The 17,936-nt window shown below is 46.4% G+C and overlaps 1 protein-coding gene across 4 annotated transcripts in view; it reads left to right on the forward strand.

Annotated features, from left to right (window-relative positions):
• Positions 1–6,077, forward strand: part of SCARA5 (scavenger receptor class A member 5) — a 120,281-nt gene extending 114,204 nt beyond the window's left edge. For all 4 annotated transcript variants that reach the window (XM_002756806.5, XM_035269909.3, XM_054243713.2 and 1 more), the window contains one exon: positions 3,925–6,077. In XM_002756806.5, the coding sequence (XP_002756852.1) occupies positions 3,925–4,061 (137 nt within the window). In that variant the 3' untranslated portion in view covers positions 4,062–6,077. The remainder of the gene's footprint in view (positions 1–3,924) is intronic.
• Positions 6,078–17,936: the final 11,859 nt, after the last annotated feature.

Genomic DNA, 17,936 nt, shown 5'->3' on the forward strand with positions numbered 1-17,936 from the left:
ATTAACACGGTTAAAAGAGTGGCTTTAAGAATGATAAAAGTCTTGGTTCTAGGGCCTAGAATAAACACTATTAATGGGTAATTCTTCTACAAGCTCCCTCTGAGAGGGCCATCCAGCACAAAGTTTACCTGAGTAAACAAATTAGAGTAGGGACAAAGGCATGTGGGGTAAAGGGACTTAACTGGGGAAGCTTTTATTATCTTTAATCTACCTTATGACTTAATGCTCTAACACAAGAGCTGGCTGCTTTTAGCCTGTTCTGTAAGTTAATAAATAAAACCTTTTCAGCCTTCTAAAAGGTTAGAGACTATATCTTACAACTTTTCCCTAATATTTTCCTTAATATTTTGCCAGCCACCCCGAGTAAATCTCAACAAGGAGAAAAGACTGTCCCGGCTGAACATGAGAGGCCAAGTCAGGGCCTCTTCCCTCAATAGTTACTTGCCTGGAGATTTTGCTCAGTCTTTCTGGGGGCTCAGTTTTCCACTCAAATACCTGTTACATAGCCATCCTGCCTTCTCTGTTTGTGGCACAGATAGAAGCCTGTAGGATTCAGTGTAACATTTTCCTACTACGAATATTACTCTAAATAAACACACGGAAGTTCAAACATTAGCTCCATGAGGCCGACAGGTTTTGCTTCTGTTGTTTTGTCTTTCTTTTGTTCATCAATGTCTTCCAAATCCCCAGAATGGTACTTAGCATACAGAGCCCTCAGGAATTTGGGTTTTGTTTGTTTTGTTTTAGAGACTGAGTCTTGCTCTGTCACCCAGGCTAGAGTGCAGTGGCACAATCTCGGCTCACTGCAATCTATGCTTCCCGGGTTCAAGAGATTCTCCTGCCTTAACCTCCTATGCAGCTGAGATTACAGGCATGTGCCACCACACCCGGCTAATTTTTGTGTTTTTTAGCAGTGACAAGTTTTGCCATATTGACCAGGCTGGTCTTGAACTCCTCATCTCTGTGATCCTCCCTCCTCAACCTCCCAAAGTGCTGGGATTACAAGAGTGAGCCATGGCACCTGGCCAAGAGTCTGCTTTTCTAACAAGCTCTCTGGTGATACTGACAGCCCTGGTCCTTAGACCGCACCTTGAGTAATCAGGTATCGGTTCTAATGCTCGAGCAATGACTGGTATCTGGAGCCGACGGAGCTCTAGCCCCTGCCCAGTGGTGTGAGGAGCAGAGACGGTTTGCTGGTTAATTTTTCCCTGAATGATGCCTGGCAGTGCTGACATCACTGCAGATATGCACTGCTCCTCCCCTGATGACCCTATACCCATTGCGTTGGTCCTCCCGCGACTGGACATGAGCCAGAACGCTCTGGCGAAACACCAGCTGGAGTTGCGAGATCCTATGTACGCATTTGGGCTGGGTCACCTTGGAACTGTGCTTTATTTGTTAGTCTTCTTTATTTGCTTTGGGTGTGACTAATCCCACAGAGCCCTGGAGCTTGCAGCCTTTTCCTGGGTAATTTGTAAACCGATGCTGCTTCCAGGAGACATTTAATCTGCAAATCATTGCTCTGCCTCAAAGGGCTGATTGTGTAAGAGCCACAGCTACCCAGGCCAGGAGGAGGCTCCGGAGAAGAAACAGCATCCAAGGAGGTGGCGGAAGGGGCCTCTCCCGGCTCCGTCCCAGAATCCACTGCATGGCAATCCCATGACAACAGAGGCTGAACATGTCTACATAACAAAAACATGTTCACGCCACTTAGTTCATGTGTTACAGTCAGCCAGCAGGGAAGCAGTTTAGATGTTCTCTTGACATTCTTTGTAAAGGGATTTTACCCACGTACTTCAAGAGTGAATGACAGAGTTTAAGGCTTTAAGAGTCACTCCTGACAGTTCCACTAAAAAGAGAGGTTCTCGGCTCCTGAGAGATGGGATGCGGAGCAAACGGTGGGAAGCTCGGGGCAAGGCGATAATACCTGCGCTACATTTTGAATACACTTTGGTGGGTGTCAAAGCTCTTTCCCATGCAGGAGCAATGACCTCTATTCATTTGCTCAGGGTACACAGCCGTGCTGGAACCCTGTTTATCACCCTTACCCCTATGCTTCTTGGTACCAGAACATAACAAGTGAGGGTGCCAGAGTCACCAGCTGTCCTGGTTTTCCTGGAACTTACCTGATTTTATCAGTGAAAGTCCCACATCCTGGAAGCCCCTCCCAGCTCAGTAACTGACGTGGTCACCCCAGATGGTGCCGGACTTGGATGGAGCCATGTCCTGCTGCCAGGCCCTGCTCCTGTGTCTCAAGCCGCAGTGTCTTGCCCCTTTGTTACAATGCAGAAGCTGGCTTGTGGGAGCTGGGGCAGCCTGGGGTTCTGCATTTCCCACAGGCTCCTGGTGATGCCCATGTGGCAGACCCAGAGCCTCACTGTGAGTAGGGAGGCTCCAAGCCACTTCCCATGGGAGCACTGAGCCCCGTGACCCTTCACAGGCTCTCAAGTGGGCTCCTACCACCTGGGGCCAGGCCCAGCTATCGGCCAAGACAGCTCATCAGAACCACAGGTGATAGTCCCGCCAGCTCATCATAGGGGGCTGGGAGTGACTTCTGTGCAGCCCACACCCCTTTCTATCACCCCCAACCCTAGACATGCCCTCTGCATTCACTCTCAGTGGCTTAACCAGCTGCCCTGCTCCCCTGGTGTGCATTGAGGAACCCCGGGGCCAAGTTGATACCTTTTAAGCTCAGGTACAATCCTAGGAGAGCCCACTAAAGCACCAGGGTCCCGCTGCCTGACACCTTCAGGCCTGCAGGGTGGTGCCCTGAAGAACTGGGTGAACAGGGCTGGCCATAGGTAAACCTATCAAACAGATTGTCTTAGGGACCTTGTATTTTGAGAACTGACCTAATTGCTTGTGGTTCAAAGTTGTTCCTGCATATTCTCTTTTTTTGAGACGGTCTCGCTCTGTCATCTAGGCTGGAGTGCAGTGGCACGACCTCAGCTCACTTGAATCTCCGCCTCTTGGGTTCGAGCAATTCTCCTGCCGCAGCCTCCCAAGTAGCTGGGACTACAGGCGTGTGCCACCACACCTGGCTAATTTTTTGTATTTTTTAGTAGAGACAGGGTTTCACCGTGTTAGTCAGAATGGTCTCAATCTCCTGACCTCATGGTCTGCCCGCCTCAGCCTCCCAAAGTGTTAGCCAGGATGATCTCGATCTCCTGACCTCATGATCTGCCCACCTTGGCCTCCCAAAGTGCTATTACAGGCATGAGCCACTGTACCTAGCCATTCCTGCACATTCTTAAATATATATCTGGTGATAATGTTAAACTCTGGGGTCCTCGCCATCCCAAAACCATTGTTTGGGGCTCAGAGATACTGAGACCACCTGCTTTAAACCTCAGAATGTTAGAGTTAATGTTGGTACTGACAAACTTGGCTCTGGGGCACTGGGGCAATGCAAGGTTCATCTGACACTGTCCTGCTCATGTGGTCCTGCCTGACTTTCCATCAACAATGGCCACAGGATAATGCATTTCAAAAGCAGTGTTGGGTATAAAGCATGGGCTGGGAGGCAGTAAGACTTGGGCTTCTATTAAGAATCTGCTGCTTACAAGCTGAGTGACTCTGTACGAATGGCTCCTTGAGCCTCAGTTTTCTCATCTGTAAAATGGGTTTAATACCTCCTCATAGCACCATGGTGAAGACTAATGAAGCATATATGTGTAAGTTGCCTGACACATAGAAGATATTCATAGCTACTGCCATCATCACCATCAAATATTGTGATTCTGCCCTCGAGAAACTCATCCCAGAAAATAAGTATGAGGTCTTGGTGGGATGGAGAGGGCAGCTGGAAGCCCCCACATTTGAGTGTGCAGCAGAGCTAAGTCAAGGGCAGACGCAGCGTCATGCTCTCTCTTCTTTCTGCCCTCCTGCATGTGTGCTTAGAAGTCATGTTTCCTGTCTCCACAGGCACTGGGAGGATCTGGATGGATGATGTCGCCTGCAAGGGCACAGAGGAAACCATCTTCCGCTGCAGCTTCTCTAAATGGGGGGTGACAAACTGTGGGCATGCCGAAGATGCCAGCGTGACATGCAATAGACACTGAAAGTGGGCAGAGCTCAATCTCGGGGTCCCGCACAGAGTGTCCTTGGGGCGGGGCACGGCTTGGGGCTGCCCTGACCATCCCTTGGCCACACCTGGTCCAGCACTCCCAGTCCTCACACCTGCATCCCAGGACCGTGGAGGCCGGTCATCATTTTCCTATTGAACATGTGCTCCAAAGTGTAACTCTGGGACCTACTGCCTGTCTCTCTCTTCCACGAGGTTCCTGCGTGAGGAGCCCTGGTCAACTGGATCACCACTTTGCCCAGCTTCTGAGCACCAAGCACCAGGCCTCAATATCCCAGTTCCCTTTGGTCTTTGAGTTACAGGTGATCGCTGAGAATGTGTCAGAGACACGTGCAGCAGCAGAGATGGGTGGGAGTATGGGATCAGTTACTCTTCAGACAATCCCCAAATCTCCATCAGGCCAAGAGTTCCATCTTCCTCCCCAGCAAGAGGCAATGCCAAGTGATCCATTTCCCCCTTTACTCTGCCTCTGCTCCCCATTTGCTAGTCTGGGGAAGTGACATAGAGGAGAAGCCAGCTCTAGGGACAAGAGAGAAATGCAAGTCACCTCCAGGAATCCAGCTAGATGTGGAGAAGGGAAAGAAACTAACATTGAATGATCACCATGGCATGCTAAATAGTATCTTGGGTGCTAAATTCATTTATCCACTTTGCTGCACTGGCCCAAGGCCTGTCAGTCTGGGTATGACCTTACCTCTGGGTAGCACTTAACTGGTCCATTCACCTAGCCTGCAAGTCAGAAGACAGTAACGGAGACCGTGTTTCTGCCTGAACTTAGTGTCTTTAGCAGGCCTGAGCAAGAAGTTTGGGTGCAGGACCCGTGTGACCGGAAAGTTGCATGCTCCGGAACCTACAGGGTGTGAGTGCAGGTCCAACGTGATTGGCTTCCAGGCCAACCATCCATGTAGGAGGACAGCTGATTTGGAGCGTGACATGGAAGCTGCCCATGTTAAACCTGAGTCCAGGGCTCTGTTACTGGGCATTCAGGGTTAATGCCAAGTCATGTGTGTCTCAGCTATTTGGAGGTGATGATATTGCATCTTTGAAGCCTCTCCAGGTGTGACTCTCTGGTCAGGAAAACACAAGTCCTAATGGAACCCCTAGGGGTGGAAGGAAGCGAAGATTCCCTCTGACCTCTGGGGGTGGGGAGTGGGAATAAGGGGCCTTGGGCCTCCACAGGTCTGCAATCTGCACCCCCTTTCTAGAGACGGGGAGATCGTGTTCTGCTTTTTACATGAGGAGCAGAACTGGGCCATACACGTGTTCAAGAGATAGGGGAGCTACCTGGTAGCAAGTGAGTGCAGACCCACCTCACCTTGGGGGAATCACAAACTCATAGGCCTCAGATACACAATCACCTGTCATATCAGGTGAGCACTGGCCTGCTTGTGGAGAGACCTGGGCCCTCCAGGTGTAGGACCAGCGAGACTCCTGGCTGACCACTAAGCCAGTGCGGCCCTAGGTCATTCTTGTTTCCAATATGCTTGCTACTCCTTAACGTCCTAATGATGAGACTCTCCTTCTGACCAATTGCTATGTTTACGCAGCACACATGTACTCATGCATCCTCTTCCAGAGCCAATATACGTATGCATATATAAACATAGCACTTTTTACTGCATGGCTCAGCACACTGCAAAGTTTGCATTAAAAAAAGAAAGAAAAACTGAAGGTGAAAAGATGCCACATTGAACAAATTAAAATCCCAACCGGGTTCTGGCAAAGAATCCGGTTATGCCTTCCATGAAGACACACACAACTGTCTTACTTGGTCTTTTCATTGGGGAAAACAGAATTCTTGTTTTACATCAGATAAAACAAAAGGTGTTTGAACCTTAAAAATGGACGTCTCCTAGTTTACATACCTACTTCAGAGGACATGGAAATGACCATGTGCCTTCATTTCAGGGACTGAAGGAAATTAGGCCTGGCCTAAAATACATCAGACCTTTTGTAAGAAAGAATTTCAATAAAGCAAGAAACATGTCACTAACAAGCTTTCCATGACATACATTCCTTCTCCTGAAACCCTGGTGAGTGTCGGGAGGGCTGTTGAAATTGGATGATGTGATCATTTTTCTCTGGGGACTGGTAGTGTGAGCAGCTTACAGGAAAAGCCACCCTAATACTTCTGGTTGATAAATAACACAGTCTTGACCAAGGACATGAAGGAAAGTGACGGCTCAAACCTTATCTGATAACCAAAGGAAGTGGGTCCCAAGCAACAGAACAATCACCAAGGTCCATCTTACAAGAAAACTGCTTTTGCATTCAATAGAGAAAAGGACACCTGCCTATTTCTGCCCCACATCCCCAGAGTTCTCACTTGGGGATGTGTTTGCCTCCAGAGTTCCGTTCAAGGTAAGATCATCCAGAGTTAGGTACCAGGTCTGTGAAGTCACTGGCCCCCTCATCTAAGGACAGGCAGGAATTCCAGGTACAGGACCTGAACAGTGTGTGGGGATGGCCCCGGTCACTGCATAGTCCTGGCCACACGCTCAAAGTGGCACCTCTGGAAATACTGTGCTGAGATTGCTACATGATAATTTGCTAAGTCTACAGAGAAAAGTTGACTTTCTGGAAATCCACAAAGGAAGTACAACTTTCTTCCTCCTCTAAAAGTCCTGGTGGTGCCCCCACCCACCCAAATCTTTGTGGTTCCCATTCTGTAAACAGGTTCCCATGGAGAAGTGCAGTGATACTTTTTTCTGCCCTCTTTACTATCTAAAAGACACCATGACTGACCTCATCTTGAGTGCCTGATTTGGAGCTTACGTGTGTCACAGTTAAATGCACCCACTGTCGTGCCCTGGACACGTCTAAGCTTTCTTACCCATAGATAGCACTTTTTTACCCATAGGAACCCTAGAGTTTCTTCAGCAACATTGTGTGATGATAGTCGTTTTTTTTTTTGAGACAGAGTCTTGCCTCATTGCCCAGGCTGGAGTGCAGTAGCCGAATCTCAGCTCACGGCAACCTCTGCCACCTGGATTCAAGTGATTCACATGCCTCAGCCTCCCAAGCAGTTGGGATTACAGGTACGCACTACCACACCTGGCTAATTTTTGCATTTTTAATAGGGACAGGGTTTCACCATGTTGAAACCTTATCCGCCTGCCTCAGCCTCCCAAACTGCCGGGATTATAGGCATGAGGCACTGTGCCTGGCCTTCTTTTTCCCCCTTTGTTGAGACAGGGTCTCCCTCTGTCGCCCAGGCTAGAGTGCAGTGGTGCCATCTCAGCTCACTGCAACCTCTGCCTCCTGGGTTCAAGTGATTCACATGCCTCAGCCTCCCAAGTAGTTGGGATTACAGGCGTGAGCCACCATGCCTGAGTAAGTTTTGTATTTTTAGTAGAAATGGTGTTTTGTCATGTTGGCCACACTGGTCTTGAACTCCTGACCTCAAGTGACCTGCCCGCCTTGGCCTTCCAAAGTGCTGGGATTACACGTGTAAGCCACCTTGCCCGGCCTGACAGTTATTCTAACGTTTCTATAAAATGTCAAATGTGCAAGACATTTGTCTTCTTAGAATAGCTCTTCTACAGCCCTCTGGAGGACATGCCTTGCCTTAACCCCTTTCTTCTCCTTGCCCCCAGTTGTAGCTTTTTGGAGCTGAGGTGGGATCCTGCCTGACTGCAGCTTTGTTATTTATTCCTCTCCCCCATCTCCCCGAGCTAGAACAGGCTAAAGAGCTCTCAGGAAGAAGGGCTTTCGGTCCCCTGCATACTTTTTCCTCTCTGGCTCAGGGAACTTGAGTGGCTCCCTGGAGAGAGGTTGTGTGAGCTCTGGTCATGGTTCTTCCTTCAGTTGTCCTTGTGCCCCTGGGGTTTCCACATGTTCAGATCCATTTCAGCCGAAGACTCAAGGGAAATATATGCACTCTTCTGGAACTTTCTCTGTGTAGTTTCCTTCTCTCAGGGACTGTGCCCTGCAAATTATAACTGCCATGGCCTCCTGTCACCAGTCTTGCCCCCTCCCCTCAGCGAGATTGCCTGGCTCTGAAAGTATATAAATGTTCAGATGAAGCTGTAATAAACAAGAATGGGACAACGTAACATCCACCAGCAGGTGAATGGACAGACAAATTGTGCCATATTCATGCAACAGGCAGAATCACGGATGAACAAAGCCAAAATTTGGAACTTTAAAAAGACAAATGATATTGACAGACCTGAAGCAAAACTAATCAAGAAAGAAAAACAGAAGACACAAATTTAAAAACGTGAATAGTGCAATAACATATAAGTAAATAGACTCTGTAGTTAAAAATCTTCCCACAAAGAAAACAGTAGGATCAGATGCTTTAAAAGGTAAGCTCTAGCGTATGTTCAATAAATAGAACATCTAAATCTGATGCAAATACTTCCAGAGAATAGAAAAAGAGAAAACACTTCATCTGATTCATTTTATGAAACTTGAGGAACTTCTGAGACTTCAGTCTCTAAGACAAAACAAAAAAATCATAACAAGATAAAAACATACGGAAAAAGGAAAGATTATATGCCAATCTCACCCATCAACAAAGATGCAAAAACTATAAACAACACATTAACAAATGTAGCAAAATGTAAAAAGCATTATATATCATGCAAGCTGTATTTATCCTAGAAATGCAAATTTGGTTTAGTATTAGGATAGCTATTCATGTAATTCATCACATTAACAGATTAAAGGAGAAAATTATGTAGTTATCTCAATAGATACAGAAGATTGAATATTCTTCAATAACAAAACCTCTTTGCAAAGAAACGTAGGACCATCTCCTAAAGCTATCTATCAAAAACTTGCAACAAACATACTTAAATGTAAATATTAGCAACATTCCTTTTAAACATTAGAAACAAGATGAAAATACCTTTCAGCAATGTGCCTGAGAGCTTGACCTGCATGGTAAGAAAAGAAAAAGGAGAAGAAAACGTTATGAGGATTGGAAAGGAAGAAACAAAACGAAGCATTTACAGATGATATGATTGTGTACACAGAAAACCCCAAACAATCTACGGACGAATTACCAGAATATGAGAGTTCAATGCACCAGTGAACCTACCTTTTCCATATGTTTTTATTTTGTTCATATTTTTTAGAGACTGGGATCTTGAAAATTCCTCAAGTTTCATGAAATGAACCAGGTGTTTTCTCTTTTTCTATATTCTGGAAGTATTTGTGTAAGATTTAGACGCTCTATTTATTGAATGCACCCTAGAGCTTACCTTTTAAAGCTTCCAATCCCAGTGTTTTCTTTGTGGGAAGATTTTTAATGACAGAGTCTATTTCCTTATATGTTACTGCACTATTCAAGTTTTTTTCTTCTTACTCAAGAAAAAAAAAAGATGTCAACAGGCATGTCCCTCACTTTTAAGTGAACTCTTAATTGGGAAGTTTTTAAAAATGAAAAATTATATCCCAGCGTTAATGTGTAAGCCTCTCAAAAGATATGAATAGCAGCAGAATACTCCCATTGAAATATTCAAATAGATGAACTCATCGCCAGTGATTCTGGAACAGCAAATCCTGTGTTTGGGTCCACGGAGCTCTTGACCACCTGGCCCCAGGCCACGGAGCCCTTGACCACCTCTCCAACTGCAGCTGGTCCCTCTGCCCCCTTGCCCTGCCCGTAGACTCCACCCTGCCTGACATACTCAGCACTGATGCTGTTTCTCTGCACAGAGAGAGATTTCCTCCTCCCACCGGCCCACTCATAATCGCTACAATTGCTATCCTTCAAGTCTCAGCCTAAATACCACTGCTTCTGAGGGGAGCCCTCCCTGATCCATCCCTGACTCCCACACCAGGGTTTGTCCCAGCTGCCATGGTCCTCTCTCTTCCCCATTCCCATTTGTCCAGTGTCAGATTTCCTCATTAGACTATCATCCCTATGAGGACAGGAACTGGCACTTCTTTTCCACTGTGTCATCAGCACCTGATAGAGCGCTTGATAAATAGTAGGTCCCGGCCGGGCACAGTGGCTCACACCTGTTATCCCAACAATTTAGGAGGCTGAGCCAGGTGGATTGCCTGAGCCCAGAAGTTCCAAATGAGCCTGGGCAACATGGTGAAACCATTTCCACAAAAAATACAAAAGAAAAAAAATTAGCTGGGCATGGTGGTGTACACCTGTGGTCCCAGCTACTTGGGAGGCTGAGGTAGGAGGATCATTTGAGCCTTGGGGGTGGAGGTTGTAGTGAGCTGAGATTGCACCACTGCACTCCAGCCTGGGCTTTGTCTCAAGGAAAAAAAAAAAAAGTAGGTGCTATGAGCTGAATGTTTATGTCCCCAGCCAAATTCCCATGTTGAAATCCTCACCTCCAGGCATATGGAATTAGATGCTGAGGCCTTTGGGAGGTGATTGTGTGAGGGGGTGGAGCCCTCATGAGTGGGATTAGCGCCTTCACAAGAGAGATCTCAGAGATTCCCCTCGCCTCTTCTGCCATGTGAGGACACAATAAGCAGGCACAATCTATGAGCCAGGAAGTGGCCCTCACCAGACAATGAATCTGCCAGCACCTTGATCTTGGACTTCCCAGCCTCCAGACCTTTGAGAAATAAATTTCCATTGTTGCTAAACCACCCAGTCTCTGGTAGCTTGTTATGGCAGCCCAAAAGGACCAAGACGCTAGGTATTTAATGTTTGAGAAAAGAAGGAAGATCCAAAAGGAGAAAGAAAAATCCTCTCCTTTCTGTACTAGAGAGTTGGAAAAGAGAATTTATATGGTGGAGGTGGGGGCTCAGCGTGACAGGAATGGACAGAGGAAAGGGGTGTCAACTTTGCATTCTAAGGAATATCCCCATCCTGTGGTGTTTGGGATTATTACTTTTAAACTTCATTTTTCCAAGTAGCTTCTTTCTAATCACAAAGGGAAATCTTCTTCTTCTTTTTTTTTTTTTTTTGAGACAGAGTCTCACTCTGTCACCAGGCGCCAGCCTGGAGTGCAGTGGCATGATCTCGGCTCACTGCAAACTCTACCTCCCAGGTTCAAGCAATTCTCCTGCCTCAGTCTCCCGAGTAGCTGGGACTACAGGCACGCACCACCATGCCCAGCTAATTTTTGTTTTGTTTAGTAGAGATGGGGTTTTACTATGTTGGCCAGGATGGTCTCAATCTCTTGACCTGGTGATCCGCCCACCTCGGCCTCCCAAATTGCTGGGATTACAGTCATGAGCCACCGCAGGGAAAGATTTCCCAGCCGGGAAATCTTTAGATATGATAATATCTAATCAGTTATTGCTGATAAATTGCACTGCTGAACAAAATATTATCAGATAAAAATGTTAAATCCCCAAATAAAACATCTCAGTGCTGGATAACTACACCTTGATGTCATTCATTGAACGGAAACTTTATTATAATTAGTGAGGGACATTTAGTAAAATGGAAAGATTTATGGAAAATGCAATTAGAAGACCTGGATTCAAGTCTCAGTTCCACAACTGACCAGAAACCTTTGCCTCAGCAGCACCTTTACAAATGGAGGCGTTCAATACATCTTGTTATGAAGATTTTTTAAAAAGTGAAATAGAAAGGGTTTTACAAACTCTAAAGCATTTTACAAAGAACATCATTTGTATAACAACATGGAAGACATTGGCCTTTGGTTTATGGGCGAGGTGGTCATTAGAATTTTAAATTATAGCGAATTGATCAACAATAAAATACAACAGAAATGCCTTGATAAATAGATTTTTGTAGATTTTCTACAATCTACAAGAGATCGTAGAACCAAAAGAAAGCACGCTTCATTCCATCACAGGGTTAGAGTGGTTTAATAGTAACCACAGATTTACCTGGATTTGCAAGGAAATGTGGGATCTCTGCATTTTTGATCCCGCCCTGGGAGTCTGCATGTGAGACAGGCGGACCCTTGGGTCCAGCTTTTTTCTGGAAGGGCACACACTGGAGTATGTGTCCTGTGGACGGCTTCAAAATACACCAACAGCCCATTTCTTTGTAGTGTTACTGGGTAACAGGCCAGGAAGCTTAAGCGAACTTGAAGACGGAAGGGTAGAATAGGAAGAAAGTTAAGCCGAATACCGAGTAAATTAAGCCAGGGGGAAAAAGCGGTGCCTTCCCTCCTTCCTTCATTAAGACCGCCGTCGGCTCTCTCCTGACCTCTGCAGGCTGATGAGAGAAAGACAACTGAAAGCTTTAGGGGAAATATGCAGAATGTTTAGGGCCAAGAGCAACTAGATTTCTAAAGCCGATTTATAAGAGTTGTGCTTGGCCGGGCGTGGTGGCTCAAGCCTGTAATCCCAGCACTTTGGGAGGCCGAGGCGGGTGGATCACGAGGTCAACAGATCGAGACCATCAACATGGTGAAACCCCGTCTCTACTAAAAATTACAAAAAATTAGCTGGGCACGGTGGTGTGTGCCTGTAATCCCAGCTACTCAGGAGCCTGAGGCAGGAGAATTGCCTGAACCCAGGGGGCGGAGGTTGCGGTGAGCTGAGATTGTGCCATTGCACTCCAGCCTGGGTAACAAGAGCGAAACTCCGTGTCAAAAAAAGAAAAAAAAAAAAAAGAGTTGTGCTTATGTGAGTCTTCTAAATCTTATGTGCACGTTGTTGAAATGCAGTCTGGGGTGGGGTCCCAGCGATGCTGCAAGGGTGCTGTCCACATCCACATGTTGAATAGCAAGGCTAAAAGAGACTTTCAGGGCATTGAATGCCGGGGGTGGAAAGGATATTAAAAGCACTCAATCTCCCTTTTGCAGGTGGTGAAACAGCAGAGCGAGCAGGCAGGCACCGCCACAAATGTATAGAATGTGAGATATTTCATTTCCCTGGGCCTGGTTTCCTTGTTGGTAATAATCTAAATGTGTGAGTTTGGAAAGGCTTTCAAAGGGTAGCAGAACATAGCACTCCAAAATACACCCCTTTGACATAAGAATTACTGTGAGCTGAAGGCAATTAAGAAGAAGCAAATACAAGGAAAGCGCTCTGCCCTCCCCACTATGCCTAAAAGCAGGACGTAAATTTGCAAAGGTGTCCCTCCTCCCCGCTCCACCAGGAAAGACGAAGTTGATCCCTGGAGATGACTTTTGACCCTTCACAGCCTGGGTCACACAAGGGAAATCCGCATGACAAACTTTACTAACTAGCCTGTATCTATATTAGCCTTGCCACCCCTAGAGACTCAGGATCCTTCTTTGTCTGGTAACTTTTTTTTAGATAAAGTTTTGCTCTGACACCCAGGCTGGAGTGCAATGGTGGGATCTCGGCTTACTGCAACCTCCATCTTCTGAGTTCAAGTGATCCTCCTGCCTCAGCCTCCTGAGTAGCTGGGATTACATGCAGGCACCACCACGCCCAGTTACTCTTTGTATTTTTAGTAGAGATGGCGTTTCACCATGTTGGCCAGGCTGGTCTTGAACTCCTGACCTCAGGTGATCCACCCGCCTCAGCCTCCCAAAGTGCTGGGATTACAGGCATGAGCCACTGCACCTGGCCCTTGTCACTCTTCTAAAAATGTATTGTTCTTTGTTAAAGATGCCATATAAACAGGAGTTGTAAGCTACCTCTTTGAGAGTTACTCTTTCCCTGAGCTTTCTCCCATGCACATATGAGATATGCATGTTAATAAACTTCTCTTCATTTTTCTCTCACTAATCTGTCTTTTGTTACAGGGTCCCAGCCAAGAATTTAGAAGGGTAGAGAGGGGAAATGATGTTTTCCTCCCCTACAGTTTTGGGCTGTGATATTTAAAGATGCCATCACCAGAGCCACACTGCTAGACAGATCAGTGCAGGACAAACCTTTGCCTCCTCAAATGATTAGGCTGGATGGCAGAGGCCACCCGAGATTAATCTGATCTCCAGAATCTGGGGGCATGACAATGGCTGTTTTGTACGATAGATAGATGATATACACTTTTTCTGTTTCTCCTTTACGTGCTGCTGGCTGGGGAAGTAACTAGTTCTAGATGAGGTAGGAGATGCTCCTGGTTTCCAAGTGAAATTGATATTTCCCAGATGGTAGGAGCCCAATCCAGATTGCTTAGGGCTGGGAGAGTGACGGAGGGAGGGCAGGTTAGAAATAATCAAATTCTTTTTACTATTGTTTCTAGATGGAATCACAAAAGAAGGCCAACTCCCAAAACAGACCGCTCCAGCCTGTCATCCACCAGGTAACAGGGGGCTGCTTTGAGCCTGACCCCTGCGCCCCTCAGGATGCCCACTTTCCCAGTGTGTGGAGACCCCACATCCCCCATGCCCCAGCTGCTCCTGTAGCCATCTATGGGGAGAGCAGACAGGACTATTGATTCTCAATTCAAAGACATTTAGAGACAAATTCAACCAACCCTTAATTCTGTTAGGTGTAACTGGTCCAAGCTTTGGAATGAATTACCTCCAAAAAAACAGCTGATGCTGCACTTAATAATCCAGGGCCTTGGAATGGATCACCCCCAACCCACAACTAATTGGCAGAATATGGAAAATAAGCACGGACTCATGGAATTCATTAACATTGCCACTTAAATAAATGGGTAAGCCATGTGAATTTAGAAATGCAGAAATTGACACTTGGGTGTATCATCTGGCACTGGGTAGTGGAAAATTCCCTGAACTGGGAAGCAGAAGATAAGGGCTCTGTCCCTGAATCCACCACTTAGATGTGGGTCCTTGGGCAAGCTGTCTGGCCTCTCTGGGACGCAAATTCCTACATTTGAATTAGATGATCTCTCAGTTCCCTTGCAGAGCTGGTATTTTATAACCTCAAAGACAAAATTCACAATTTCTACAGAAAGATGTTACCTGTAAGAACACTCTTGTGCCTTAATGTCATAAACAGAAGTGTTTGCTCTGCTCGAGCTGATAGATGAGAGGGCCGTCTACAGTTAGTGCCTGTCACCGGGGGCCTCCATTGTAACCATCTTTCTTTCTCAGCAAAGTATTTGGCACATAACGGGCCCGCAAACACTGAGTTCTTGAGTAAATGAAAAGAGTCATGTCTTAATGTAGAAATTCTCAAAGTTTGCCAAAGCCTAAGAATGCAATTTCTTTGATCCTCTTTAAAGAGTAGACAGATCGATTAGTAAACGGAAATTTGCTAATCTGTCTCCTCTTTAAAGACACATCTCAAAAGAGATGACCTGGATTGGGCACCGTGACTCAGGCCTGTAATCCCAGCACTTTGGGAGGCCGAGGCAGGAGCATCACTTGAGCCCAAGAGTTAGACCAGTGAGCTATCATCACGCCCCTGCCCTCCAGCATGGGCCTTAGAGCAGGACTCTGTCTCTGAAAAACAAATTAATTTTTAAAATTAGAAAATAAAAAGAGTTGACCTGCTGACTCCATTTCCTCACCACCACTCCGTCCTCAGCATGGTCCCATCCATCCCCCACTTAGGGCCACTGAAACCGTCCTAGGCCTACCAATGACGTCTGCACCGGTACACCAAACATTTCTAGTAGCTTTTATCACATCTGATCAGCATTCAACTCTGCTGTCTGCCTCCTTCTTCTGTTTGTAGAAGAAGCAAAGCCTCAGCTGGGCGCGGTGGCTCAAGCCTGTAATCCCAGTACTTTGGGAGGCTGAAGTGGGCGGATCAGCTAAGGTCAGGAGTTCGAGACCAGTCTGGCCAATATGGTGAAACTCTGTCTCTACTAAAAATACAAATATTAGCCAGGGAGTGGGTGCCTGTAATCCCAGCTACTCAGGAGGCTAAGGCAGGTGAATCACTTGAACCCAAGAGGCAGAGGTTGCAGTGAGCAGAGATCACACCACTGCACTCCAGCCTGGGTAACAAAAGTGCGACTCCATTTGAGAAAACAAGGAAGAGGCAAAGCCTCACCTGTGGCTTTGCTGGAACCACACGTTTAAGGCTTCCCTCTGACGTCTGTTGCTGCCTGTCCTCAGCATCCTTCACAGGCTCACCTTCCTCTCTGGCCACCCAGTGCTGGAATGCCCCAAAGCTCTGCTCTATAAGCACTCCTTGGACTATCCCATGCATCTATGTGCCACTGACGCTCAAGGGAACACCGCCAGATGAAACATCTCTGAAGCCCAAGTGTGTGTCTACAGGGGCCTCCATTATCATCCAGATATCACAAAGGCCTCTCAAATGCAATCTGGCCAGCTTGCGCGTAAGGAAAAGAACAACCCAGTTAAAAATTAGGCAAAACGTTTGAGAAGACAGTTCAGCAAAGAAGATACACATGGATCAAATAAGTGCATGAAAAGATACTCCACACTGTCAGAACCACACCACTACACACCCAGTGGGATGGTCAAAATTTCCACACACACACACAACCAAAACCTGGCAATACCAATTATGAGGCAGATACAGAGCAACTGAAACTTCTGTACTCTGTGGGGAATGTGAAATGGCTTAGCCATTTTGGAAAATAGTTGAGCTGTTTTTTATAAACAAGCCAGGTGAGTTGGCTCAGACCTGCATTCCCTCCCCACACTTTGGGAAGCCAAGGTGGGAGGATCACTTGAAGCCAGGAGTTTGAGACCAGCCTGGGCAACAGAGTGAAACCCTGCCTCTACAAAGAATAGGAATAAAAATTAGCCAGGCGTGGTGGCACGCGCCTGGGACTCCAGCTACTTGGGAGGCTGAGTCAGGTGGATCCTTTGAGCCCAGGAGTTCAAGACTGCAGTGAGCTATGACTGCGCCACTGCACTCCAACCTCAGTGAGATGACCGAAACCCTGTCTCTAAAAAAATAAGACAGGCCTGGCATGGTGATTCACACCTGTAATTCCAGCACTCTGAGAGGCCAAGGCAGGCAGATTACTTGAGGCCAAGAGCTCGGGACCACGCTGATCAACATAGTGAAAACCCATCTCTACTGAAAATACCAAAATTAGCCAGGCATGGTGGTGTGCACCTATATTCCCAGCTACTTGGGAGGCTGACATGAGAATCGCTTGAACCCAGGAGGCAGAGGTTGCAGTGAGTTGGGATTTAACCACTGCACTCCAGCCTGGGTGACAGAGTGAGACTCTGTCTCAAAAAAAAAATTAAAAATAAATAAATAACAAAATTTAAAAATATCGTTAATCATAAGCTCATATGAGACATCACCCCAACTCTAGGCATTTACCCTAGAGGAAGGAAACTCTCGGTTCACATAAAAGTCTGCCCATGACACTTTGTAGCAGTGTTATTCATAAATGCCAAAATGAAGGGGTACACTCAGACAACACACTACTTCTTAGGAATAAAAAGAAATGAGCTATTGGCACATGCAGGAGCACAGATGAATCTCAAATACGCTGTGCTAAGTGAAAGAAGCCAGGTCCCAAGGATCACCCACTGTATGATTCCACATCGGGACATTCTTGAAAAGGTAAGGGTAGAGGCCAAGATGATACTGGTGTTGCCAGGTTTTAGGAGTAAGGACAAGATCTGACTACCAAGGACATCCTCAGGAATTTTCTGTGAGATGAAATTGTCCTGTGTCCTCATAGTAATGGTGATTATGTGGATCTATGCGTGGTTCAAAATTCTTAGAAATGTATATTCTCCAAATAAAGAGAAATTCTGAGTTCTAGCTGGGTGTCGTGGCTGATGCCTGTAATCTTGGCACTTTGGAGGTCGAGGCGGGCGGATCATCTGAGGTCAGGCGTTCGAGACCAGCCAGGCCAGCATGGAAAAACCTCGTCTCTACTAAAAATACAAAAATCAGCCAGGAAGGCTCATGTCTGTACTCCCAGCTACTTGGGTTACTAAGGCAAAAGTATTATTTGCACCTGGGAGGCAGAGGTTGCAATGAGCTGAGATCACTGTACTCCAACCTGGGCGACAGAGCAAGAGTCTGTCTCAAAAAAAGAAAAAATTCCTGAATTCTAGTGTGAGTTAAAAAATTTAAACACAGGAAGTCCCCAGTGAAATCAGGATGTCCCTGT

This window comes from Callithrix jacchus, chromosome 13, assembly GCF_049354715.1.
Source record: "Callithrix jacchus isolate 240 chromosome 13, calJac240_pri, whole genome shotgun sequence".
NCBI lineage: Eukaryota > Metazoa > Chordata > Mammalia > Primates > Cebidae > Callithrix > Callithrix jacchus.